The sequence below is a fragment of the Drosophila novamexicana genome, unplaced genomic scaffold (assembly GCF_003285875.2).
Source record: "Drosophila novamexicana strain 15010-1031.04,08,12 unplaced genomic scaffold, DnovRS2.1 tig00000108-arrow-pilon, whole genome shotgun sequence".
Lineage (NCBI taxonomy): Eukaryota > Metazoa > Arthropoda > Insecta > Diptera > Drosophilidae > Drosophila > Drosophila novamexicana.
Genome location: NW_020824772.1, coordinates 1,424,782 through 1,452,180, shown reverse-complemented (window position 1 = coordinate 1,452,180; position 27,399 = coordinate 1,424,782). Strand labels below are relative to the sequence as shown.

The 27,399-nt window shown below is 38.8% G+C and overlaps 1 protein-coding gene across 3 annotated transcripts in view; it reads left to right on the top strand.

Annotated features, from left to right (window-relative positions):
- LOC115771642 (cGMP-specific 3',5'-cyclic phosphodiesterase) overlaps positions 1 to 27,399 on the top strand; it is a 59,560-nt gene that overhangs the window by 30,525 nt on the left and 1,636 nt on the right. The window contains exons 2-11 of one of the 3 annotated variants that reach the window (XM_030717443.1): positions 503 to 1,770; positions 20,286 to 20,550; positions 22,205 to 22,450; positions 22,560 to 22,825; positions 25,141 to 25,230; positions 25,321 to 25,608; positions 25,678 to 25,921; positions 25,980 to 26,071; positions 26,142 to 26,465; positions 27,191 to 27,344. In XM_030717443.1, the coding sequence (XP_030573303.1) occupies positions 1,147 to 1,770; positions 20,286 to 20,550; positions 22,205 to 22,450; positions 22,560 to 22,825; positions 25,141 to 25,230; positions 25,321 to 25,608; positions 25,678 to 25,921; positions 25,980 to 26,071; positions 26,142 to 26,465; positions 27,191 to 27,344 (2,593 nt within the window). In that variant the 5' untranslated portion in view covers positions 503 to 1,146. Of the gene's footprint in view, positions 1 to 502; positions 1,771 to 20,122; positions 20,551 to 22,204; positions 22,451 to 22,559; positions 22,826 to 25,140; positions 25,231 to 25,317; positions 25,609 to 25,677; positions 25,922 to 25,979; positions 26,072 to 26,141; positions 26,466 to 27,190; positions 27,345 to 27,399 lie in introns of those variants that run through there. The other 2 variants (XM_030717442.1, XM_030717444.1) reach the window with 2 other exon arrangements.

The window sequence follows — 27,399 nt, the reverse complement described above, 5'->3', positions numbered from 1 at the left end:
TTTTAAGAATAGCTGAGCTCAAGCAATAGGAAACTTAATAATTGATTAGCCACACGAATGTGGCCAGAACGGCAAGAGCTTATTGAAAAAACCAAAATCTAGAATAAATGTTGTTCAATGAGCATCGAAAATAAGTCAAACAGTTTACAGTGTGCCAAATGCAAAAATTGTTTTATTTAAAAAATATTAAATAAATAAAATTAATTAAACAAAATGTTCAATTCTTTACCTACACTGCCTAAACGTGGGGGATATTATTTATAGTTTACAATGTATTGTTAGGCAATTTTAACTTTTACACCAACAAAAAAAATGTTTTTATTTTATTTTAAATATAAAGTATATTACTTTAGCTTGTATTAAGATTATGCTAATGGAAAACTTCTGAAATACCAGATATCAGAACTCTACGCTACACATCGTTCTGTCTGTTCCATTCGGCTAGCTGTTCAATCTGCCATGAAATACTAACTTTTTATTCAATGATTTTCTGTTTTTACAGGCTGAATAACGCTGGAGGCGTTTTAAATTAAATCAAGTTGACAGCACGTGGGGGCAAATCAAACAGAAATGAACTGTTGAATGGCTGTCGAGGATTAGATAGAAGCTCCCAACCCATTTGCGCGCGGATATTTAAGGCCGCCAATATTAAAAGAAGGCATCAGGGCCGGAAGCGAACGTGCATGAACTTAAATCTAGAGGCTAATGTAACAGACACAACCACAGCCACAGGCACAGCTACAAGGGCTGAAGATGACAACACACAAGCATTTGACGGAAACAGTTTGAGTCGCACTCATCAATTACCCCTTCCAGCGGGCACCTGCGCTGCTTCGCTGCCCATTAAAGTCGGAGCTAACAAAACAGCAGGCTGTTAGGCAACAGGCGATAGCAACAGGTCGTCAGAACTTTGCTTAGAGACCCAACCCCAAGCACATAAGTGGCCATCTACGTGACTTTATCAGCACACGCAGCTGGAGCCGCAGTCAAGCGCTTAACTGAAGAGCTTCGCACAAGGTGGAGGCGGCACATTAACCAGCAGATTGGGGCTGATTTACTGGATGTGTGAACAGCTAGAATAATGAGTATATGCAGCAGTCCGGCATCACAGCGAATCCGTAACCGTATACACAAACAGTGAGAATCATGACCGATGTGTCTGCGGCAGCTGACGGGGTCGCCGGTGGCGCCTGCGAGCGAGCACGCACAACAAACTCAGAGGCGCCAGCTGAGTCTGCGTCCCTAACAACGTCTACTTCAGTGTCCACGAAACCACTAATCAATGGTGCCAAAAAGGCGACAACAACAGCAGGAACAGGAACAGCAACAGCAATGGCAACCACAAGCAATCAAGCCAAATTGGAGCGTCACTTGCAGAGCAACAACAATCAACATGCAGCCGCAGAAACGCCGACTTCGCCGTCGCCGTCGGCAACGTCATCGCAGCCATCGCAACCATCGCAACCATTGCTGGCCAAACCAAAGGTTTCCGCTGACAGCGAACCGTGTGGACCTGCGGCCAGCGACAATTTGAGTGGCGCATCTACTTCTTTGGCGTCCGCCAAGTGCAGCAGCAAGCAGGATGTTGACGAGGTGGCCCGCCTGTTTGAGGAGAAGCCCGAGGCGTTTGAGAAATGGCTAACGGAACGTGCCCCGCCTGAGGCGCTGAGTCGCCTACACGAGTTCATTGAGAGCCGTAAGCCGCACAAACGCCCCTCGGTCACATCGGATTTGTTCCAGCAGTGGATGGCCTCGCCCGTTGTGCAGCAGGTAAGTGTTTGTTAAAAATATAGCATACTTTTTGGAGACGTCGACCAAACCACTTGCCCAGCAGCTGGGTAAACTCAATTTGCTGTTGCAATAGCGTGCGCTTGTCTTAAAAATAAATTCCTCGGCTGCAACTGCAGCTCTGTTTGATATTTAATTCATCAGAGGCGTCAAGTGGCAGCAACAGAAGCAAAAATGGAAGTACAAATTTTTCTCTCCAGCTAAGCAGCTGACCTTTTTATATACTCTATAGAATGATTTTTAGCAAGTGTATGTAAGACTCAGCCGCGCTGCTTTCGAAACTATAAAGTAAATATATTCTCTGCTAATAACTATGGGCTTATCTGCTAAGAGAGCTCTTTGAAAAGAACAATTGCACTGATCAAGAATAAATTATTTTTTACAATTGTATTATTTAAATCTTTGCACTTTATAAGCACCAAAGTACCGTGTGGTTGTGTATGTGTGTATGTTTGAATATTAATGATTGTCAAAACTTTGACGACGTACGTGCTATCTCCAAATCGGCCACTCTCGACTAGAGTACTCCTATATAAGGCAGAAGGAAAGCCATGGCAAGTTACGCTTTGTGAGGGACATATTTTAGCTGCTGCATTTGGTAGAAGAGGGTCAGGGTATCGCCTAGACCGGAAACTCGCGACGCGAGCCTTATACTTATTTTTAAACGCGAAACTTTTCTAGCTTATAATGCATCTAAAATTACTCTTGTTATTTTTTTTTTTGCCGTTTATAAATTAGAATTCGTTAGTGTTTTGTGCAGCGTTTGCGTAGAGAAGCTTGCTTTGGCTTTCTTTAAAATTGAATTTCGTCGCGCTTTGCTTTGGGCAAATATCCCAAGTTAATATTTTTTCAACGATTCGGTTTAGTTTGGTGCTCACTGTTTGAAAGTTCACTTATTTACGCATGCCCAACACTTTCAATGTCTATTGTGGATTTATGATTTGTCAATGTAAAAATGCTAATGTGTAGGGTCTCTACTTAGCCTTCGTTGTCATGATCCTTGGAAGCTGGTGATCTTGAACGAACAATCCCATGTGGACAGAATTAAAAATCTATTGCAGCAATAGACCAAATAATGTTGCAGAATTCAAATTTATTGGGTTAGGCAAATGTTGGCCTTTTCTGGTATATTTTGACCTAACCAACTGTGTTGCGTCTGCGATTCCTGTTTCTATTTCTTCGGTTCCTGTTATTTGCCATCAATGCGGCCCTCCTTCTTGCGGCAGCTTGCCGTCTAGCACGATTCCTCCTCCTTGCATTCCTCCGGCGCTGCTGACGCCTCATCCGCCTAATTCGGTTTCTCAGCCGGTTGGCTCTAGCCTGAGCCGCAGCCAATTGCGCAGCCGTCTCCGTGTCAGTTGATGAGCCTGATCCCGTAGAACTTGAGGGAGAACTTCCACTGCTAGGCGGTGTTGTCGCAGTGCTGCCAGTTGGCGCCGGTGTAGTCTCTGGGGTGGCCGGTGTGACCGGTGTGGCTGGTGTAGCTGGTGTAGCTGGTGGGGCTGGTGTGGCAGGCGTGTTGGGCGTTGTCGGGGTCGTGGCTGGACAGCTAGGGTCCGTTTGGTTTTCAGGAATTGCGCATTCGGTTTCAGTGCAGTCGCCCTCTATTTTACATGCCGCATTGCTGCCTCTAATGAGACAAATGGCCAAAATGGCACAGCCAAAGATCATCGTTTGGACTCTCATCTCGATGCCAGCGAGGTGTTTTGAATGTCTACCTATGGCCCCGGCAGCCGATTTTATAGCGATTTGGAATCTATAAATTGTATTGTTAATGAATTGAAGCAGCTGTAACAACAAAGAGCAAATCCAAATCATGTTTAAAGAATTAGTTTTTTTGTCTTGTTTGTGATAGACCGGGCAATTGCATTGCAATTTCTATTAAATTGAATTTGACTTGTTCAATATCAAAAGTATTTCCATTTAATATTTAATTAGCTGTGTTTAACAACTTTTTGGTTCTTTCTAACACGCGCTGCCAAATCTATGACGAATGCAAAATCTTCTCCGAAACATTCAATAGTCAGATATGGATAACTCGACCATTCCTCCCAAGATCATCTTTAAGGCTAAAGCCAAGCTATTGGTTAAATATATATTTTATGATTTAAAGAGTTCAATACTTTAATCAAAGTATTATATTAGCTCTGGGCTACAGGGGATTTTGTAATCTACCACAGTGCTCTTACATGTCTGAAGAATTGGTAAAAATGAATTCAAGTTTTTCTTTATTCCTTTAATGTATTGCCTGTCTTTGTCTATGTTTAAGGATAGAGTATATTATATGTTAAATGTTAACGGATTCAATTTGATTTCATTATATTGAATATTGAATTCTAATTTTTGAAAGTCCAAATATTTCATAATATTCAATTTGTATGAATATAGCATATGTTGAAGGGATTTCTTATTTCTAGAATAGAAAAGCTGATGACTATAAAACTGGTAAAAAAAAATGTTCTCGCGTAAGAAAAAGGAATTTTTTGAGGCATAATTTAAGGCGTGACACATGTTAGATATAAGAATGCCCTAATGCACGCATTTAGATTATTCTCAGCTGAAAGGGGAAGTTAGATCAGGTGAAACTTAATAGTAGAGGAATATTGGAATATTTAAGGTTTGTATTGCTAAATAAAAATGCCTTAACTAATGCTTTAGTTAAGAAAAGCCAAATTAACTAAGTGAGAGATCCAATTTGATATACATTATCAACTAGTTTGATGCAAATATTTATATTCCGTGATGTATTAATGGTGTATTAATAAAAACACAAAAAAAAATAAAGAAAATTTGTGTCAATTGATATCGAAAAAGATAAACAACTATTCTGGATAAGAATTATAACTGTTCAATCGACATAGGACAAAGAACATTCAAACAACAATCGCTCTTCGTTTGCCATGATATATGTACCCAATCGACTTGACGTAGTTCTAGAACTCAAAAATAATGCCAGCCACAATAGCCTTAGGAAATTTCGGTAAATATAGCCTTTTCCAAAGATTATTTGTAACAACTGACTTTTGACTGTACATTCCCCAAAAACTCAAGGTTCCTTGATCATATTGTTAGATACCATGCAATACTGGGCCAACAGCTTTATCCGGATTTTTGACTGTGATAATGTAACTATTTCAATTCAATTTTCATGTAAGAGACAAGTGTGTTATTGGATATGCAATGTAAATATTTATTGAAAGAGTTTGGTTAGATCATCAATTTGGTTTCTTTAGTTGTTTCTGTTCCAGTTCTTAATCTTCGCAACACTGATCGGCACTAATATTTTGGTCCTTTTGGTTGTCTTGGATTTAGTGGTTTTCTTTGATACCCTCCGAGCAGTTCTACATCTTGTCAACCTTAACCTAAGGCGCCTGTTCTGCCTACGTAGGGCAAGAATACGTCTGCGAAGACGGCGAATACTGCTACTTCCAGAAGATGTCGAAGTTGTGGTAGAGGCAGTAGTTGCGCTTGAGGAAGCAGAAGTAGTAGCAGCAGCCGCACTGCTGGCAGTTGTTGTTGCTGCGTCAGAAGCTGTCGTCGTTGCAGCGGCAGCGGCAGGCGTAGTTGTATCCGCGGTCGTGGTGGCACAGCTAGGATCTGATGCATTGGCAGTGTCCGCGCATTCGGTTGCAGTGCAGGCGCCGGCTGTTGCACATGCCGCATTGCTGCCTCTAATCAGGCAAATGGTTAAAACGGCACAGCCGAAGATCAACGTTTGGAATTTCATCTCGATGCCAGAGCGAGTGTTGGATTCGAATGCCAAACTGGGGCTCCGTCTGCTCATTTTATATCAATTTTGAATTTCCGCATTTGAATATTACAATTCTTTTCGGCTGTGGCTTCTGAATAAACAAATAAATAGTCCAAAGTATGCTTACATTTATGATCTGATTTTTCAAATTGCCGAATTAAAGTGGGTATTCTCACTTTGCCACCAACTGCGTAACACTTGGATAGAATAATATTTACCACAATTTTTTTTCTAATATTATTTGAACAACTGTTTTACGAGTGTTCTGGTAGGGTGTGCCATAGAGCCCTGAACACGTCTCTAACTGCGCACTTTACAGAGCAGGTCTGCTTCTTCACCCAGCCATAGACTTTGGGCAATGCAGTCCTCAATATACAACTCCTCTGTGTGTACAGCAAAGAGTGAACCCTTCAAAATAAGATTTTTTAATTCTAGGGATTCCCCTAGTCGGATATATCAAAAAAGCTAAATATTTATAATCTGTGTATACCATACGAGAGTCTACAAGTTTGATGCCTCTACCCCTTAATAATCGAGTTTCTCAATAACATATTAGAATCGAATGAATCGATAATATATAGATATTCCACATTGATCGGCTCAACTCCTCGTCTTGATCAAGATTATATTTATTTTATCCGGTCGGAGATGCTTCCTTAAAAAAGCATTTACTCTTTTACTCATTGTCAATGGGTTAAGGGTATTATAATGTTGGCATAACAAAGTCAATATGCATTTCCAACTTAATGAACAACAAGCACATAACATTGTGAGACAACCAAATGTTTGTGCACGGAACCAACTTATTTGTATGTTTGTGTGTTGTACAAATCTTTCGACTATTGAAAATGTATTTATGTGGGTATTTGAAGAGAATATTTATTTAATAGTAAATGTTACCTGTTTGACTGTTAAGACTTACAAAAAAAATTTACAAGGATAGGTTGTTTATATAAACCAATCTGAGAGATCGATTGGATGAAATATCCGCAATATCCTCCGCCCTCGGACTCCTCAATTCTACGCCTCTTAGAAGCCACCTAGCCAGACGATTTGGATGATTCCCAAGCCGCGTAATATAGTTTGCAGCCTAAGTTAACATTGTGATTTAGTTAGTAAAACAAATTCATACGATCAAGAAAATCTTATTTGAAAAGGTAGTGAATTATAAACTTATTCAAGATGTATAAAAATACTAACAGATATTAGACGGCCTTGCCCGGATACTTCAAATTTGGGATATTTATCCGTGAGTCGGAAACAACATTTCCCACCATTTTTATATTAAATATGACGCTCGATGGCAAAAAAAAACTTTCATGTATAAACCTTTTTTTTCATTTTAGAGGAACGGATTGTCTACAAAGTATGAAACACTTTTGAAATGAATTTTCACATAGTATATATATTCTTGATCAGAATCAACAGCCGAGTCGATATCATGATATCTTGATATCTATCTATACCAAAGTTGCCGCCTTTAAGTTCACTATTTTTCCTACAAACCCTAATGTTCATTGGACCATTATAACATACAGATTGCATAGGAACGATCGGTCGAAAATGATGTTATATAAGAGACTTTTTCTGATATCTTATGCTTCTTAGATTCGGGCAAAGCACTATGAGCATCATGAACAGGTTGGGGCTGCAATATTAAATCTTCGGCGTGCCGTAGCCCTTCTATTCGTTTTATATTTATGAATAATTTATATTTATGAATAAATGCGTATCGATTCGAAACTATACCTACCAAATCATTGTTTTCCATATCCACCAGAAGGGTGAATTTGCCGAAAAAAGATTTTCTATAATGAGTTTTGAGGCCAATCAGAAAATATAAAAAAATTTCCTTCAACCATTTTCACGATTTTTTCACTCTTGCGGGTGAAATTTCTCAAAATTCTATCTTTGCACGCACCTTCATCAGACAATATAACTGCAGTAAATATTTCATTCGTCGACCTCCTACGGACTATGTTCACCAATCAGTTAGTCAGTCAGTTATTCAGTCAGTCAGTTTGTTACATGCTTTAGTTTTTTTTTTATAATGTTAGGGTGCTGTTTTCTGATGATTGACGTTGAAACTAATAAAACACAAATGTAATGTAATGTAAATTGTATGCAATGTAAATATTTATTGAAAGAGTTGGGTTAGATCATCAACTTGGTTTCTTTAGTTGGTCCTGTTCCTGTTCTTAATCTTCTTCGCAACACTGATCGGCACTAATATTTTGGTCCTTTTGGTTGTCTTGGATTTAGTGGTTTTCTTTGATACCCTCCGAGCAGTTCTACATCTTGTCAACCTCAACCTAAGGCGCCTGTTCTGCCTACGTAGGGCAAGAATACGTCTGCGAAGACGGCGAATACTGCTACTTCCAGAAGATGTCGAAGTTGTGGTAGAGGCAGTAGTTGCGCTTGAGGAAGCAGAAGTAGTAGCAGCAGCCGCACTGCTGGCAGTTGTTGTTGCTGTGTCAGAAGCTGTCGTCGTTGCAGCGGCAGCGGCAGGCGTAGTTGTATCCGCGGTCGTGGTGGCACAGCTAGGATCTGATGCATTGGCAGTGTCCGCGCATTCGGTTGCAGTGCAGGCGCCGGCTGTTGCACATGCCGCATTGCTGCCTCTAATCAGGCAAATGGTTAAAACGGCACAGCCGAAGATCAACGTTTGGAATTTCATCTCGATGCCAGAGCGAGTGTTGGATTCGAATGCCAAACTGGGGCTCCGTCTGCTCATTTTATATCAATTTTGAATTTCCGCATTTGAATATTACAATTCTTTTCGGCTGTGGCTTCTGAATAAACAAATAAATAGTCCAAAGTATGCTTACATTTATGATCTGATTTTTCAAATTGCCGAATTAAAGTGGGTATTCTCACTTTGCCACCAACTGCGTAACACTTGGATTGAATAATATTTAAGGTCGGTGTTAATAAAAAATAATAAGGCAAATTGTATGTAAAGTCAGAGTTTTATTCTCCCTGATACCTTTTCATTCAAATTAGATTAGTGCAAGGGCATTAAGCTAACGGCTTACGATAAGTCTTTTTTTTTAATAACATTTGAACAGCTGTTTTACGAGTATTCTGGTAGGGTGTGCCAGAGACCACTGTATCTAGTGTTAAGCTACCGTTACAAGCATTCCCGAGTACACACACAGAAATACACACGTCGCTAACTGCGCACTTTACAGAGCGGGTCTGCCACATTCTTTGGGCAATATACAAAATCGCTTACAGTCCGATCTTTATTCAACTAGCAGGACACCAGGTTTTGTAATTTTCTGTGTACCACAAGAGAGTCTACAAGTTTTCGGTATTTGCTTTTGTATAAAATTCAATTCTTATGCATATTATGATGTCGATACTAAACAAGAATATAATTAGTCATAGGACCATATGCTTTCTTTATTGTATTATTTTTATTTGAACAGGAGCTTTTACTCTTTCACCAATTAATTAAGCAAATAAATTTGTTAATAAAAAGATACAATTTATTGGTAACTTTGTGTATTTTACAAGTCATTCGACTGTTGAGAATATATATTTACTGTTCATCTTGATGGATATTTATGAATATATTTTTTATGTGTAATGCACAGGCATTCGCAATCTACTACGCATTCGGATTCTCCCACTCTGCCAGACGATTAAGATGATTTTACAACCAGGTTATAGAATTCGCAGCCTGTTTGTTTAGTACGTCCCTTTTTGATTGGTAACTTATGAAACGATTCAGATTCCATGCTTAGAGCATTACTTGAGTATTTGATGTTTAACCAACAAAAATGATCGCAGCATAGCTTTAGGCGTGTGTCTTATAAATAAAATGAAAGCCTCAATGCAAGCCTTAAGATATATGCTGCATTTCGATTTATATAAAATGGAATGTTACAGTTTAAATGATATATTATATATTATTATATATTTTACAAAATAAAAATAAACAAAATCTTAATATAAAAAATATCTTGCGTATGCCGACGGCTTCTGTTAAAAAGTAAAACAGATAAATAATCCAGATAAATAATATCTCAATGTATATTAAAGTCTGAGAAAGGAGACACAAAATAAGCTGATCTAAATTTATTTCAAGTTTGATACTTTCTTTAATAATAATAACAAATCAAAAAAATTGAAAATTGATGCTCTATTTGATCCGGCCACCTGCTTGTTAGGCTGTCGCATGGATCCTGCAGCCACGCAGGCTCGTGGCGTCTCGACCACAGAGGACATTTATATGATTATGTTGTTTTTTATGCTTTTCATACAAACTTTATCCACAATTTGCTTTTACGCTCCGTTGCTGTGCTCGCTTTCAATCTAAAATGTAGCTTTACTAGTTAGTCAAGGAAAACTCTTTACTTAATATATCTAATCGATTTATTAGACTAAGGATTCCGATTGGCCTATGTTTTACCGTTTCTCTTATGACAAAGAGCGTTCTACGTTGCCAGCTTTAACGAATGCATATTTGCATATTATCTGGCATACGATCTAAAAAGCTTATATTAAACGACAGAGGTGCTCAGTACAGAACAATAAAATTACAAATCGTTTTCATAAACATTGTCTTTTATATATTATGACTTCGTCAGTGACGAAGCTTATAAAACGCTGTGTCCAGTAGACATTTTGCAGGGTGTTGATCATTGATGATTAAAATTTGACTAAGTAACACACAAGTATTTTGGGCATGCAATATATATATTTATTGGAATTATTATGGATTAGTTATCGTTCTGGTTTTCTTTAGTTGGCCCTGTTAAGCCTTCTTCTGTTCCTAATCTGCCTGGCAACACTAACCGGCACCAGGATTCTGGTCCTGTCGGTCCTATTGGTGTTCGTATTTGTGTTCCCATTTGTGTTCCTGTTTACCACCACTCGCCTTACCCTCCGAGCAGTTCTACATTTTGCCAAGTTCAACCTAAGGCGCCTGTTCTGCCTACGTAGGGCTGCAATACGTCTGCGAAGACGGCGTACTCTTTTGCTGGAAGATGATGTGGAAGTTGAGCTGGATGCAGTAGTAGCGCTTGAGGAAGCAGCAGTAGTAGTGTCAGATGTCGCACTGGCAGCAGTTGTTGCTGTATCAGAAGCTGTCGTCGTTGCAGCGGCAGCGGCAGGCGTAGTTGTATCCGCGGTTGTGGTGGCACAGCTAGGATCTGATGCATTGGCAGTGTCTTCGCATTCGGCTGCAGTGCAGGCGCCCTCCGTTGCACATACCGCGTTGCTGCCTCTAATCAGGCAAATGGCCAAAACGGCACAGCCGAAGATCAACGTTTGGAATTTCATCTCGATGCCAGAAAGAGAGTTGGATTTGAATGTAAAATTGTGGCTCCGTCTGCCCATTTTATAGCGATTTATTTTGCATTTCTATTTACTCTTTTAATATCGAAATTTTTGCAGCTGTGTCAACAAGTGAAACATAAAAATGTTCACAAATAATTTAGTATGCTTACATTTATGATAGCCAGCACTTTTGATTGTGGGATTATCAAATAGAATTGCCAAATATACATGTATACCTTTCCAGAGAGTATTAACATTTCCTCATTGATTGCTTAACACGCAGGGACTAAGAAATATTTTTTTAATAAATACATATTTTTTAATAATAAATTTCAATGCAGTATTATAAAATGGAAATTGCAGACATAATAACATCAAATGAATATGAATTTATTGACGCTAGGGACGCAGCTTTATTAGCTTGAACAAATTTTTATTGATTTTTTTTAGTAGAGAGAGCATTAAATAACCGGCTTATAATAAACGAACATCTTCTTATTCTATTGAATATTTGAATAGCTGTTTTATTAAAAACAAATTTTGGCACAGCTAATTATATATGCACATCAAACTTAATAAAATACAAGCAAATCTAATTGAAAACAACCAAATGCGTATTTACAATATCAATTTTACTGGGCAGGTGCGTATTGTTCGAATATTTCGCCTATTTTATATACATTTGGAAAAAGCCTTATGTACAATTAATTGCTATTAAATGACTTGTGAATATAAAACAAACAGCTGCGACAAGGGAAGTTTTCAAATGTTATTAGTTTTTTGTATCTATCCTATATATTTATACATATATATTTATATATATATGTATTATATTTCTATTACATTATATATATATATGGTTCTTAAGCTTAAGCCTAAACATACGCTCGTATAATATTAATACGTTAATACATTCCAAATATCGCTAGCTGAAAATCATTTGTATACGTAGTTATGAACTAATAATGCCGGATAGCTAGGCCTCCTCCTAGGGTCTGGTCAATATAGCAAACTGGCAAGTCTACAAATCTGCTGAGGCTTAACGCCCCGTACATTATACTTAAGTAAAATCTAATCATTTTATATACTTTGCTGATTATATAATTTATAAAAAATATAATTAAAAATAAGTCATATTACATTCACATAAATCAACCTGCACTTGTAATAAGTATATTTGAGAGATTCTATCCTATACTTTTTCTAAAACATTTCTGAATATTTATTTATCTTACTTATCTTATTGATCTTACTGGTTGTTTTGAGTTCAAAACACGTCACAGTCTTGTTTAATTTGGCCCACCTCTATTTTGCTCCAAGTTCCATTAATTAATTTAGCAGCTAAAAGCTGCTTGCTGCAAAACTTAATCAGGTGCGCGGAAAATGAAATTTTTTGTAGCAAAACTTTAGGTGCACCAGTTTATTTTGTAAATTGAAGCAATCCTTTCCGTTGGCAGCACTCGATGGAGTTGAGTCCAACATGAAGGCCATCGGGGCTGGCGTTTCTCAAGGGAGTGTGTTGGGGCCCACGCTCTATACCCTCTTTACCTATGACATGGCTATTTTTTTTTTTTTTTTTTTTTGTTGTTGTTTATTATTATTAAGTGTAGAATCTGTAAAATCATAATTAATACCTTAACAACCTCATAACGCAGGTGGTCGTACTGTCGCCCAATCGTCTTGGCAAAACCTTGCCGTTTGAGTCACCTTAAAGGTCGGGCAGGGAGTAGTCCTCTTGCGATGACATGCCCACTGGCTTTACAATTGAAGATGCGCGTCAGACGCGTGAAATTTTCTTTTGCGCCCATGATTTGCCCATTTACACACATTTGTGTGTGGCTGTGTGTGAGTAGAGCTCGGAACTTAGAAATCACATCTTGTAAAATTTATATCGGACAGTCAACAGGCACAAAAACGCATAAATGCTTCCATTCATATACAAATTATGCAAATGGCAAATAAAAAAATTTTAAATGCACACATGCCAACGCTTAGGTACCCTTACCAACGATAACGAGCTAAAATGCAAGAATTTTGCATCGACGTGGCAAAGCCTTTTATTATTTCATATTACTTTTCCCTTAAAAAGGAAATAAATGCCTTGGCCATTTGATTTTGTGCGCATTATTGCTTGTGCGGACACATACACACACACACAGACATTTAAATTATCCCTAGAAATAATGAGAGCGCACTGAAAGTAAGCCAAAACAGTTTCCTGTAGTGGGAGCGAGATAAAAGACAGCGACGCCGTTCTACCACACAAATCCTTTGTATTTCTTACTCTCTTGCTCGCTTAGCAATCAAGCGGGTCTCAAAAACGAGGTCGATTTTGAACCAGATATTGCAATTTTTAATGTCCACGTGAATTGTACTGCAGATCTTATTTATATGTTGTTTGGTTAGCGCTACTACGCAGCAATAAATCAAATACATTTGAACTACCTACCAACTTAAACAACAATTTTAAAGCAACTATCTTTTCAAGAATATACGAATATTCTATAACACAATAAGCTATACTGAAATTTTCATCAAGATCGGTTAGGAAACACAAAGAAAACGTGTTTTGACTGGCGTGTTTTCGGCAGCTAGGGTAAATTCGTTCATGCGCGTCATCTTTGAATTCTATCAACAGCTGTTGCGATTGTATTGTATTGCTTTCGGTTTTGCTATTTTAATTCTTTTTTTTTTCGTTAAGACTCAATCATTGGTGTGGCTGTTGGGTAGAGGCGGCGGGAAATGTTGTGGTCTGTTGCGAGCTCGAACCCTATCGAAGAGAGTTAAGGGTATCCCCTAGTCGGAACCTCATAACTAGTGTCTTTTACTTGTTTAATATAGAATATAGTCGATATGGTACTCCTGTCTGATCGGTTCACTTGGATAACTAAATTACCGCCGACTGTAGTTAAAAAATATATGTCCCATATGTATATGGTATGCAATGTAAAAATGTATTCACTTTATTTGAAGTAATTTGAATAACCTTGGCGTTGTTTAACCCGTCCTATTTCTTCTATTTCTGTTTCTCCTTCTCCTATTCGCCATCAATGCGGCCCTTCTTCTTTGGGCAGCCAACCTCTGGGCCCGCTGTCTCCTCCTACGGGCGGCCCTCAAGCGTTGTCTCCTTAAGCGACGCAGCCTACGCCTCAATCGAGCTACGGTAGCATTAGTACCAGACGAACTAGACGCACTGGTGCTTGAGTCCGAAGACGAGCTGCTAGCTGCAGTGGTCGCAGATGTTCCTGAAGCGCTTGAAGCTGTCGTTGCAGCAGCTGAAGCTGACGAAGGTGTTGTTGTGTCAGTAGCAGCAGCAGCGGCAGGCGTAGTTGTATCCGCGGTCGTGGTGGCACAGCTAGGATCTGATGCATTGGCAGTGTCTTCGCATTCGGTTGCAGAGCAGGCGCCCACCGTTACACATGTCGCGTTGCTGCCTCTGATCAGGCAAATGGCCAAAACGGCACAGCCAAAGATCACCGTTTGGATTCTCATCTCGAAGCCAGAGCAAGTGTTGGATTCGAATGTCAAGCTGTGGCTCCGTCCGCCCATTTTATAGCGATTTTTAATTGTTGATTTGTGTTTAATTTTTTTTTAACATTGAAATTGAAACAGCTGTGACACCCGAATACTCAACTAATAGCCTATTATATGTAACAGTTATTGTGATTTGATGCTATATGCGTCAAATTGGTATTTGAACAATTGTTAAAGAAAACAAAATACCACAATCGAGCCGCACGCTTAATAAATATATAAATATATCTACCCTAAAAATATATTGGCCAATGACAGACAGCTGATCGCTGTGAAACTCTTTGTATAAATACAAAATATTGAAGCGCAACTACAGGCGCAGCTTAAACAATGTTAGTCGAAATATTTGTTGGGTCCAAGTCTTGCAATCTAGGTTTGTGACAGTTGTGAGCGCCATACTAACAAAAGAGCCTAGTCAAACGATTTGGATGAGTTCCAAGCCGCGTAACTATAGTTCGCAGCCTATATATATATATATATATAACATCCGCGACTTTGGGCACTTTAAAATTCAAGCGCCTGTCTAAGTGCACCCCTAAATATTTATAGCTTTTGTGGTAGGTCAATATTTGACCCCGCAAGAAAGCTCCCGGACATAAGTATATCTGAGAAGTTTAGTAGACACATTTATTTCTTGATTGCGCTTTGTCATTTACAAAAGTGGCGATGGGAAAGTCCTGTGGATCCACAATTTCAATTGTAGAGCCAGTGGGCATACAATTCATAGAGAGGGTGTACAACACACTGCCTTGATTTACGTTTGTTGATTTCATTTGTTATTCTCTTTAATACAAAATTTTATAAAATTGAAGATATAGAAAAATAAAATAATTTTAGATCATTTTATTGCGAACCATGTATGTAGGTAGGATGCCTGCACGGATAGACTGCGAAGGCCAAAAACGTTGTTTTGCTACTGCGACTAAGGAATTAATTAACTAATTATAGTTGAGAGAAAATGTCATTATGTTTAATTAAACTGATTGCTTCATTCTTGATTTATATATAAAATACACATTCTTATCGGAACTTTATTGTTTAGCTTGAAGTCTTAAATGGAGCTTAAAACTTATTTCAAGACTCCCCGTGGCTAATCATCAATGCAAAAACCCTATTAGTGATTCAAAATCATTGTTAAAAACTTTTTTTTATATATTCAAAAGTGGGTGCTAGCATTTTTTAGCTATCCACAGCTATTATAGCAATTATCCATAGATATTAAGTTTGTGCCTTTTGTTACTAGGTTTCAATGGATATTTAAACAAATGCTTCTAACATATACATACATATATCTATGCACAATGGCCATAACTGTAGAAATTTGTCGAAAACTAAAAAACAAAAAAACAAAAAACAATTTATAAAAACTAAGTAAACATGCGGTTGTTGTGGATGTTCAAGCTGTTGTGAATGTTCTTCTTTGACTTTCAACTGTTAAAAAAAACAATACCAACAAGTAAGAGGTTCTAGTCGGAAGCTCCCGACTAGGGGATACCCTGAACCCTCTTCTTCCAACATTAAATGAATATTCTATTTTAGAAGCTATATGTCAAGTTTGGTGACTCTAGCTCTTATTATTTACCAAAATTGCCCAAAAAACAGGATATCGATATCGATTTTTATCGATTGCTTGGAAACGGAGTAAGTTATCGATTATCGGAAACAAACTCGATCTGCGCGGGAACTAGGAGCACCTACATCTAAAATATCAATTAGCTCTTATAGGTTCTGAGATCCTTGGGTTCATACATACAGACGGACGGACGGACAGACAGACGGACAATGCTAGATCGACTCGGCTATTGATGCTGATGAATAACATATATACTTTATGGGGTCGGAGATGCTTCCTTCTGCCTGTTACATACATTTGGCTTTCGCACAAATACAATATACCCTTATACCCATTTTTAATGGGTTCAGGGTATAAAAATATGGAATAAACTTGATTAAATTGAAGTGCATTAAGATTTTTCAATCGAATATTAATATTGATTGTATTTAAATAAAAATGATGATAAATAATAATATAAAATAGTGAACGCCTGCTGTCCTATTACCATATTTTATGAAACGCATTCAAGTCAATGAAGAAAACAAAAGAAGCATAAAGGTCCTGATTCAAGATTTAACCTGATCAAGCTTGAGCCATGCAATTAGACTTTATTCAATTGTTAGCTTTTTACTTCCTCTGCCAATTGTCCCATCTACACGCTTCAGTCGTAGTTCGCAATCGCAGTATACGAGCATTCGACTTGGATTTTCAACTCGTTTTTGATGGAGCTCCTTACATGACACTGATGTAAATGGGCTTCGTTTCCTTTTGTACCAATTGCCCTGATATTGTTTTATTTAATTTATTTTGCTATTTATTTGCTTTTCTGCATTTGCTAAGAAACACAGCTGCGGCAAATACACGCTTAATAAACAACGCGTGCCAAATGTAATTTGATGTTTGCTTTTCACGAAAATGTATACCAAATTTTATATTTAACCAACTGCTCGTTTGTGCTAAAGGCACTAAAGTAAGTTTGACGTTCCAGATCTTAAGTACGCCAAATTCCTAGCCGTTTGCATATCCCGGCCTTAACCATTCCAAGTTTTTCGCTTGAGATTTTACGTGGAAAATTTAAATTTATTCCATGAAAGTTGGAATCAATGTTTTCCGACCGTTCGTTAAGCCCTTAAATCGCACTTTTCATCCAAGAGTCAGAAGATGATCGAACGAAACTTAAATTTTGCACTTACCAGCTTTGCTTACCATTTGCCGCTGAGAATGGGTGGAGTTTCCGATTTTCCGATTTGGGCAGCGTATGATAAGCACACTTATTTCGGCTGGAGTAGCTGGTGCGTACGTTCGACTGCTTGGATCTGATATGATATGGTCTGGTCGAACTTAGCTTTTGCCGGGATATGCACACACTCACGCACACAACAATAGAGTACTTCAGCTATATCACACGCACACACAGCCAAACACTTACCTTGCACTTGCAAAATCAAGCTAAATGCGACCGACACTCAAGGACTCAGAGGATGTGTGTGCGTGCGTTTGTCTGTGTGTGTGTGCGTGTGAACAACTCTGCTGGCACATGAAAAAAGAAAAACGGCCAACGTCTGGCTTAACTGGCAAGTGTTTTACGGCCAGCTACACGAGCTACGAGGCGGGTTCGAAAGATGCAACATTTTTTAAATTATTGCCAACTTAAGCGAGTGGCTTGCTGCCACACACAATTGCAACAGTTGCAGCTTAAAACTCTGGTGGCCCCACCTGGTTGGTTGCAGGTGTTGCGTCGCGTTGTCAATTTGTTTAAGTGCATGTTACATAATGCAAGCGACGGTTGACAGTCGACAGCTGTTTTATTGTTGCCTTATTGACTGACTTAACGAGGACTCTGGCCGCCAATTTCATCAGCTGCCGTTCTGCAGGGGGCATCAAACCGGGAATCTCGTTTAATTTGCAGTCGTGCCAAAGTAAAATCCCATTAAAAGTCGTTTGGCTTTATGTTTGCTTCCTTTTTTTATATTTTCGTTTGTTTGTTTTTGTTTCTGTTTTCATTTGTATTTATCTCCGGCAAGGTTTTAAAAAGTTTGTCGGGTGTGCATGTAGTTTTTATTGTTGTGCCAAAGCACTGAACATTGTTTTTGTTGTTTTTTTTTAACTGCTGGCAAAAGTTCAGAGCACTCGTTTCGGTTTGATTATTTAAAAGGGTCCTTGAAGCAGAAAAGGTAGAGAGACAATAGCAAACGTAGTTTGTCCCCACTTCTCACTTCTCTCTAGTCTCTGTTGTAGGTAATAAAACTACTTAGAAGTTTGCTTACCTTGGGTGCAGCGTTTTCATACTCTTGTCAAGAGTATTCGCATATTGTCACGAATTTTGTAGCGCATAGTGAGGGACGTTTCCGATACCATATACAGACTCGATATAGACAGAACTTGGCATTTTTTAATCGAAACATTCTGCTTACATAGAGCCTAGCCTTATCAACGTCCTACTACCATATAAGATAGCTCTATACGAAAAATCGATCGAAAAACTTCATCTTTTCCGTACCAAATCGGAGTGCTACAATAACAATCTCATAATCAATCTCATATTTAGTCTTCGGCGAACAGAAAATGCCCTGTCTTTCTTTTAGATTCCAAAGAGGGACTTTGCAGCTAAATATTTTAATTACTTTAATTGAAAAATATATCTAAAATGCTTGTAAGTGGACTCTGTTCTAGTAAACAAGCCTTAAAATTTGCATTTATTGTATTCAAATAATTGTTTATTTCTCTATTTATTTAATTATTTATTTATGAAATTGTGAATAGGTTAGCCCGTTTTGCCTGCAGTTTATCGACAATTTAAAACAATTGTATCTAATTGATTTTCAACGATTGAATATTTAATTATTTTTAAAGCAAAAGCATGAACTAAAGTAATATGAATTTCTACAAATTCTATTATTAGAAATGTAATTAGGCCAAGAAATTATATGGGACAAAGGCACATAGAACAGCGAGAAAACTGAGGACAGATTTTTAATGAAACAATTTAATTGGCTGCCATATTTATAATATCCATTAAGCCGCAAGACTATTTTCATGACGTTTCAAATATGTTTCTGTACTTTACGGTCAACATTGAATCAAAACATGGCAAGCACACGCAGAAGTTGTTTAGGTTGTGCTATCCTACATATGGCCCAAGAACCAAACCAGTTTCTGATTGTAATTTAATCAATATAATCTAAACAAATTTTAAACAAAATCCGACCATTGCCATATAATTTTACGCTTAAACTCGACCCCCTTGTATAAGGTATCCTTTTATATGTTTTTCTAGTTCTAAATGTAATTCGACTTACAATAGGGTAAATCAAATTATTATTAAATTATTAAAATTTTAATGTACAAATTATTTTATTGTTGCTATATCTGTTGACATTATGCTGGCAAGGTCAACAATTTTGTACATTAAAAAAAACTTGCCTATGAAATATTTGTTACTAATTGATTTTATATTATACTTAGGAACCGGGCTCATCAAACGCGTTGAGAAACATTGAGCTCTGTGTTATTATTATCGTATAATGATTATAATCAGGAAAATGTGAAAATCTTGAGCTGTTGCCGTCCTTTCAATAAAATAGCTTCTGTGTCATTAGACATTTATTTTTAAACATATAATTATCAATATTTTTGTGCACGACACGAAGCCTGCTTCTGTACGACTGAAAATAAAACAGCAACAACAACAACAATAGCGAAAGGAATAATAAAAATACAATAACAAATTGCCTTAATTTGCCAAAATTGTCCCACAACAGAAGGGAAGGGAAGTTGGTGGCTGTCCACAAAGCGGAAGGCAGAGACAAAGGCTAAATTGAAGGCAAGGTCCTGGTCGTCGTGGATAGGCGCACAGCACGCAAAGTTCCCAGCCTAGAGGTGCCCTCGTAATTGGCCCCTCGCACGCAGCCGAAACGGCATTTTGTATTCAATTACCAGCTTGGAGGAGTCGGCCCCTTAAAGCAAACTGCTAATGGTCACCTTTGACCGGGGCGGGCTCAGTTTCATTTCGAATCGAACGCGGGCCAGATGACAAGTCGCATGGGTTAAGTGTTCTGGAATTTAGGAATTGAATTTAGCTGGAAGTACACGTGTGCCGCAATATTGAAAATAATGTATGTACATTTTCATAATACATACTGTAGTTGAAGACGCTTTCAATAATGTCCGCTTATCGTTCTATTAATATCAAAGCAGAGTGGCAGAGCAATTACAGCAGCTAATTAAATGCCGCCCACAGAATTCAATTATTTCAGGGGCAGGGCGAATGGGAGCTCAAGTGTGCTTCGTCCTGTATATGATTGCAGTATACAATTTAAGACATTCATTAACATTTATTGTCCATGTGCTTGGTCTTCCCTTTCCATGCAGAAGTCACCGCGCAGGCTTTCCAATTCATCCGTGCATGCGCTGCCCGAAAGTCGACGCCATTTGATGGAACTGGACGAGGGTGAGCTCTTCATGGAGCTGATACGCGACGTGGCCAATGAGCTGGACATTGATGTGCTCTGCCACAAGATATTGGTCAACGTCGGCCTGCTGACCCATGCGGATCGGGGATCCCTCTTTCTGGCCAAGGGCACGCCCAACAACAAGTATCTGGTGGCCAAACTGTTTGACGTCACACAAAAGACAGGTGAGCACCAAATACCAATACGAATTTTCGATTTCCAGCCATTGTCCATTGTCCAAATGTTGCTAGGCAACGAGCGATAGGCAAAACTGAATGCACTGCAAATGGAGAATGAGCCAAATGGTAGTCCGGTTTAATTAAGTGCGCCCTGCACAAAAAAAGATTCCAACTAACAATCGAATGCTGAATTCAATGCAGAGCTAAGGATATGCAGCAGGATGCAAAGTGATTCCGGCTTGAGGAGAATAATGCCTGAGCATATTAGGACCTGTTATTTAACAAAGGGCTCAAAATCACGAACATTTTTTTAGAAATAAATTGAAATTGTTGTTCAACTGAACAACTAGATTAACGTAGCTCACAGAAGCCACAGTGCTGAGTTTTAATGAAAATATAAGCTCAGATCTTAATTGCGAGGGTTGCGCTCTGTATTTTAGCTATGCCACAGCTTTGCATTTTTGTTCAATTTTTTTAAAGTGTTAATCGTAACATAAACAATTTATTCGCGTCAAAAAATTTAACTTCCTCGCATAAGTAAATTTTCTATAAAATATAATTCTACCTTCACTATTTGACCGAAGATAGCAAGATATGAAGGGCAACCCTCGCATAGCCATTTTTAACTTCAATTCCGAATCTTTCAATGCTAAATCTAAATGGAAAAACCATGAAGAATATCAGCTTATATTATAAATAAAACTTTTTGCTAAATATAAACTCGATGGACTTATGAGATTAGACAGCTTAAGCCATGAACTCCTAGCTGTGCAGAGATGCAAGATATACGTCATATTTTATATTTTATTAAAAAGTGAATTTCAATTTAATTAAAAAAATTGTTATTAGAGAAAATTAATTTCAATTATTGTTGCCGAACTCTCAACTGATTGAAAATGTGCATTAGGCAAGTTCCAGTGCAAATTGTCGACTACTTAACCCTCACAAATTGGCGCTCATTAGCGGCTAGGGCAAACACTCGGTTCGGTTGGACGGCGGAGGCGGGAAACGCATTAGCAAATTAAGCCTAAGCGGAAGCGGGCATTAAAAGTTTTTGGCAGGCCAGACCATAAAACTCAAAAGGTTGCTATCAAATGAAAAATAGATGCTGGCTAAAACGTGTTCAGGCAAACAGACTGGCAGTGAGCGAGAGGGTCGAGAGACAGGGGGAGATAGAGGTAGAGGTTAACAGACATACACACACAAACACATTTATTTGCAATGAATCTCGGTGTGTGTTTCGTGCGTTAAAGCCGCCTCTTCCGCTACATAATTCAGATGGCAAATGTTTGGGGGCAAGACGAAAAAAAGATTAGAGCTAGAGCATAACCAAGGTTTACTTTTTCGTACACACACACAAACATTCCGCACACCCACACATGAGTACAGCTACACATGTGAATTGGCCATGCAAATTCAACTGGGATACACGAGCTGCGAGCTGCAAGTCCCTGAACCAAAAGCCCGAGCCACATTTGACTTTTAGCGCCTTTGGCCTGGATTCCGGACTGGCATTTGTTGCTTTCAGCCATGGCTGATGTATCTTTCGCGTGGCAGACTGAATATTTTGTCTATAAATTTAATATTTATTTAGCTATGTGTGCGTTGACTTTGCCTTTTAATGATTTATGCGCCCTGCCTCTGCCCCTCTCCCATACAGCTCTCAAGGATGCGGTGACGCGGGCGCGAGCCGAGGAAATTATTATACCGTTTGGCATTGGCATCGCTGGCATGGTGGCGCAGACAAAGGAGATGATTAACATCAAGGAGGCATACATGGATGCGCGCTTCAATTGCGAAATCGATCTAAAGACCGGCTACAAAACAAATGCTATACTTTGCATGCCCATTTGCAATTACGAGGGCGACATCATAGGCGTGGCACAAATCATCAATAAAACGAATGGTAAATAGAATCCCAATCTCAATCCCAATCCCAATACTAATCCCCGTCGCAATGCCCATAAATTGGCTCACTTGTTACATTCGAGATTTTGACAAATGTTATACTGCAGGCTGCATGGAATTCGATGAGCACGATGTGGAAATATTTCGCAGATATTTAACATTCTGCGGCATTGGCATACAGAATGCACAGCTTTTCGAAATGTCCGTCCAGGAGTATAGGCGCAATCAAATCCTTTTGAATCTGGCGCGCAGCATCTTCGAGGAGCAGAACAATCTCGAGTGCCTTGTCACCAAAATCATGACCGAGGCCCGCGAGCTGCTCAAATGTGAACGCTGCTCGGTATTCCTGGTGGATCTGGACTGCTGCGAGGAGGTGAGTAAATGCCTAATGATGCCATAATAGCCACAGCTGCTGCCGTCAATTGTTAATGAATTCAAACGTTTTTGGCGCCGAATGTTGTTGCTGCTGCCGCCAAATTGTTGGCCTGCTTTTCCAAGTACATGGCACATGGCTGCAATGAAATGTTTTTCGCTGTCCGCCCACACATTTGGGGCGTGGCTGGTTGGCGGCCATGACTGTGGTCGTGGCTGAGTCGCTGTCAGTTTCATTAAAATTAAAATGGCTTAAACGCCAACGCGTCCATTTTGTGTGTCTGTTTGCCTGCCCGTCCGTTTGTCAAGTTAACTGTGAGCGCACCCCAAGGAAATTAAGATGTCCAATTCATATTACAATATTTCTTTTCTTTTTCTTTCTGTGTGTGTGTGCGCGCGTGTGTGTATGTTATATTTCTTTCATCCGCCGTAGCCGCCAAGCCGGAAGCCAACTAACTTCCAAAGGTAAATTAAGCCAAGACCAGGCAATTCCCACTGAGCTACTAAGCAACGAGTTCCATTGTCTTTTCTGCTTCCGCTCATTCTGTTAGGCCCGAACAAGCGCTTAATCTGCCAGCATACCTCTTCTGGCCTCTAGTTCCGACAGTTTGTGTGTAAGTACATGACACCCAAACAAACCACCTGTCCCTTGTTGACTCAATCCATAAGCAGAAACAAAACAATTGTACAAATGAACAGCCAAAATAAATGTTTTGTATGCGCGTCTGAGTAATCAGTTTTGCTTGGCTATTCTCTGCAAGCCGACTCGCATATAACTCATTTTATAAAAATATATAGTACTAAATATAATTATTTTAATGATAAACAGAGAATTTGACAGAAGCTACTGTTATTCAATATTGCTGTCTTACTTGTATTAGAATTGTTGCTTCAAACATGGTGTGACACAAAGAAGATAGTCTCTTCCATGCACTGCCCGAATGTGTTGTGTAGCGTTCATTTTGGTATTTAGAGAGAACAACATTGAGTGAGTAGAGCATAAGGACGAGGGAAATGTTCCTATTCGAACGTGCAGCTCAAAGTGAATGGAAATACTCTTAAGAAGGCATTTTTGTGATTACAACGATACTCGAGACTTGCTGTGCTGCCAATATGCCTAATTATAAGGAAAATATCAAAGAAATTAAACATTAAATTAAATTAACAATCTGCGCAGTCTATTTTCATAAATGGCTATATTTATTAAATAGCTTGTACGCTTATTTCTGCCTTATGCGGTAAGGTTTGCCCTCAATTTGAAACTTAATTGCAGAAAAATTAGCAAAGCAGACTTTTTGGATATTATTTTTTATTCGATTCTTTGCAAATTGAACGGTATAGACAAATTTTAGATAATTGTTTATTTTATGTGTAGATAATTGAATATATTTTCTAACATTATTTCTTGGTAAGAATAATGTACAAGTTTTGGTAGAGAATGTGAAGATTTTAAATAAAATTGCACTCAAAGCATAAATGAAAAGTATCTAAAAAATATATAAAAAGAAAACGTAAATACCTGGAAACATATTTGCGCTGATTTTTCGGAAAAGCACTTCGAAAATAATTTTCATTTCGGCTAAGCAACTTACACAAAATAAATTGCGCGACATTTAAAAATATCCCATAAATACTTGGAAAACTTTCATTTGCACTCAAGATACATATAAACTAAAATATATATAAATATCTTAAATATGCATAACATATAATGACAATTGTAAACTGTATTCTATGGCAACAATGCTAGGGTCCATTAATAGCCTGAACAGAGTGTAAAATGTAATTCATTTGGGTAACTAGGTCAAGCGTATTAATTATGATAATATTGTTTTTAGATATATTGCAATTTGTATGTTGTTCCATTCGGGGAAAGCAATGTTACTTTTTGTTTTTGTCAAACTATACTTATGGCACACTTTAAATGCCGATTGCTGTTGATTGCTTATTCATTGGGGTCTGCATTCAAATGTGATTACCCCACAAATTGCCAATTAACTCGTGTCCGATAACGTGAATACATTTATATATATATATATGTGTGTATATATGTATATTAATGCAAATTATGCCTGGCCACTTCAGTAAAGGTAGCTCGGGAAAAACTTGTTAAAAATATGCCAAGTCATGTGCAGCATATCCGTTAAATGATGTGCAACGCGGTGGCAGGTAAAAAACGTTAAGTGCTGCCTCAATGTTGTCCCAGTATAAGCAAAGGCAATTTATCAGCGGCTGCGCCTGCACGGGGAGCGGCTGTTGCTCCATTAGGGGCAGCCACTTAATGTCCATGTACCTTGCACATGCCCTTTTTTGCAGAGCCATTTGGAGAAGATAATCGAGAAGCCTCATCAGCTGGAGCAGCGCGCCACGCGTGCCATTAAAGACGGCGACAGTTTTGAGGAAAAGGTGAGCATTAACATTTTTCGTCCATTCAAATTTCACATATGCCATATCATATTAATTAATAATTTTCCTTATCCTTGTCCCTTGCAGCAGAAGATGCGCAATCGTTTCACTGTTCTCTTCGAGCTAGGTGGCGAATCTCAGGCGGCAAACGTATCCAGGCCCTCCATCAATGATCTGAGCCACTCGACGCTGGCGCAGATCGCACAATTTGTGGCCACCACCGGACAAACGGTGAACATTTGCGATGTTCACGATTGGGTCAGGGAGCACAATCAAATACGCGCCGAGGGAGAGATCGATAGCACACATGCCATACTCTGTATGCCCATTGTGAATGCCCAGAAGACGGTCATAGGCGTGGCACAATTGATAAACAAGGTGGGTAGCTAGCCCCTCATGTCTAAACTTCTGCACAGTACCTGCTGATGGGCTGTTGTTTCTGTGCAGGCGAGCGGTTTGCCCTTCACCGAATCGGATGCCTCCATATTTGAGGCGTTTGCCATATTCTGCGGACTGGGCATACACAACACACAGATGTACGAGAACGCCTGCAAGCTGATGGCCAAGCAGAAGGTGGCGCTGGAGTGCCTCAGCTATCATGCCACGGCCGGTCAGGATCAGACGGAGAAGCTCATACAGGATCCCATTGCCGAGGCCGAGACGTACAATTTGTACAGCTTCACCTTCACGGGTAAGTGTCGAAAAAGTCACCAGATCTTTGCACACGCTCTCTTATCCATCCCATCCAGACTTTGACCTGGTCGATGATGACACTTGTCGTGCAGTGCTGCGCATGTTTATGCAATGCAACCTAGTTTCACAGTTCCACATACCCTACGATGTAAGTATCATTGCCATGAAGGTGCTGTTGCACAATTCTGACAGCAAATCAACATTGAATTCTCTTCCAGGTGCTCTGTCGCTGGGTGCTGAGCGTACGCAAAAATTATCGCCCCGTCAAGTATCACAACTGGCGGCATGCTCTAAACGTGGCTCAGACAATGTTTGCCATGCTAAAGACGGGCAAAATGGAACGTTTTATGACCGATCTGGAGATACTTGGCCTGCTGGTGGCCTGTTTGTGTCACGATCTCGATCATCGCGGCACCAACAATGCATTCCAAACCAAAACCGAATCCCCATTGGCTATACTATATACCACCAGCACCATGGAGCATCATCATTTCGATCAGTGTGTTATGATACTCAACTCCGAGGGCAACAATATATTCCAGGTAATAATCATATATATTTATATGTGTATACAGAAAGTGGCGGATATTATCTGGCTCGGCTCTGGTAAAGTTTTATTTTCAAATAGTTAAACTTTCAACTCATGGGAGTTTGGTTATAAATTCATCCTTTTTGATGGATTTAATGATCCAAAAATTGCGGTTCTTAACATATTAATCAAATTTTAGATATTTACTTTTACTGCGCCGAGATATTTTTAAGAATGCCAATAGACGGGCCTGATTAGTTGATGTTTTGAATTATCAAACTTTCTATTGCCTATTATGACCGTATCGCGGATAAATGAAGTTCGATCCCGGAGAGATTTGTCCCTCGTAAACTTGTCATTCGAAACTTCATAGAATAGATGGGAAATAAAATGAAAAAATATGTTCGCAAAAATTGTGACGTAACAAATTACAAATTTTAACAATTTCGATAAAAACTTGAGTTGTTCCAAATAAATTCGTAAAATTATAAGGTTTTACCTTGACTTCCCGAAAGTAATTTGTCCCTGAAAGTATGCTATATAATTTCTATCGTTGGGGTAATTTCTTGCCATTTCTATTCGCCAGGTAATAATCATGCCCGGTCCAAATTTTCGAACCCGAAAGTATGCAGTCACATTTATCCCTGAAATGTTTTTTCCTTAATATTATTGCAAGAAATAGAATATACATTTCTCAGTATATATATCACAATATACTAATTCACTTTCTTTTAACAGGCGCTGTCGCCCGAAGATTACCGCTCAGTTATGAAGACTGTAGAAAGCGCTATACTTTCCACCGATTTGGCAATGTACTTTAAGAAGCGTAACGCATTTCTCGAACTGGTTGAAAATGGCGAATTTGACTGGCAGGGCGAGGAGAAGAAAGATTGTAAGTACTTGTGGCACATGTCGCGTATACTTAATATTTTTGAATCTGCCTTTAG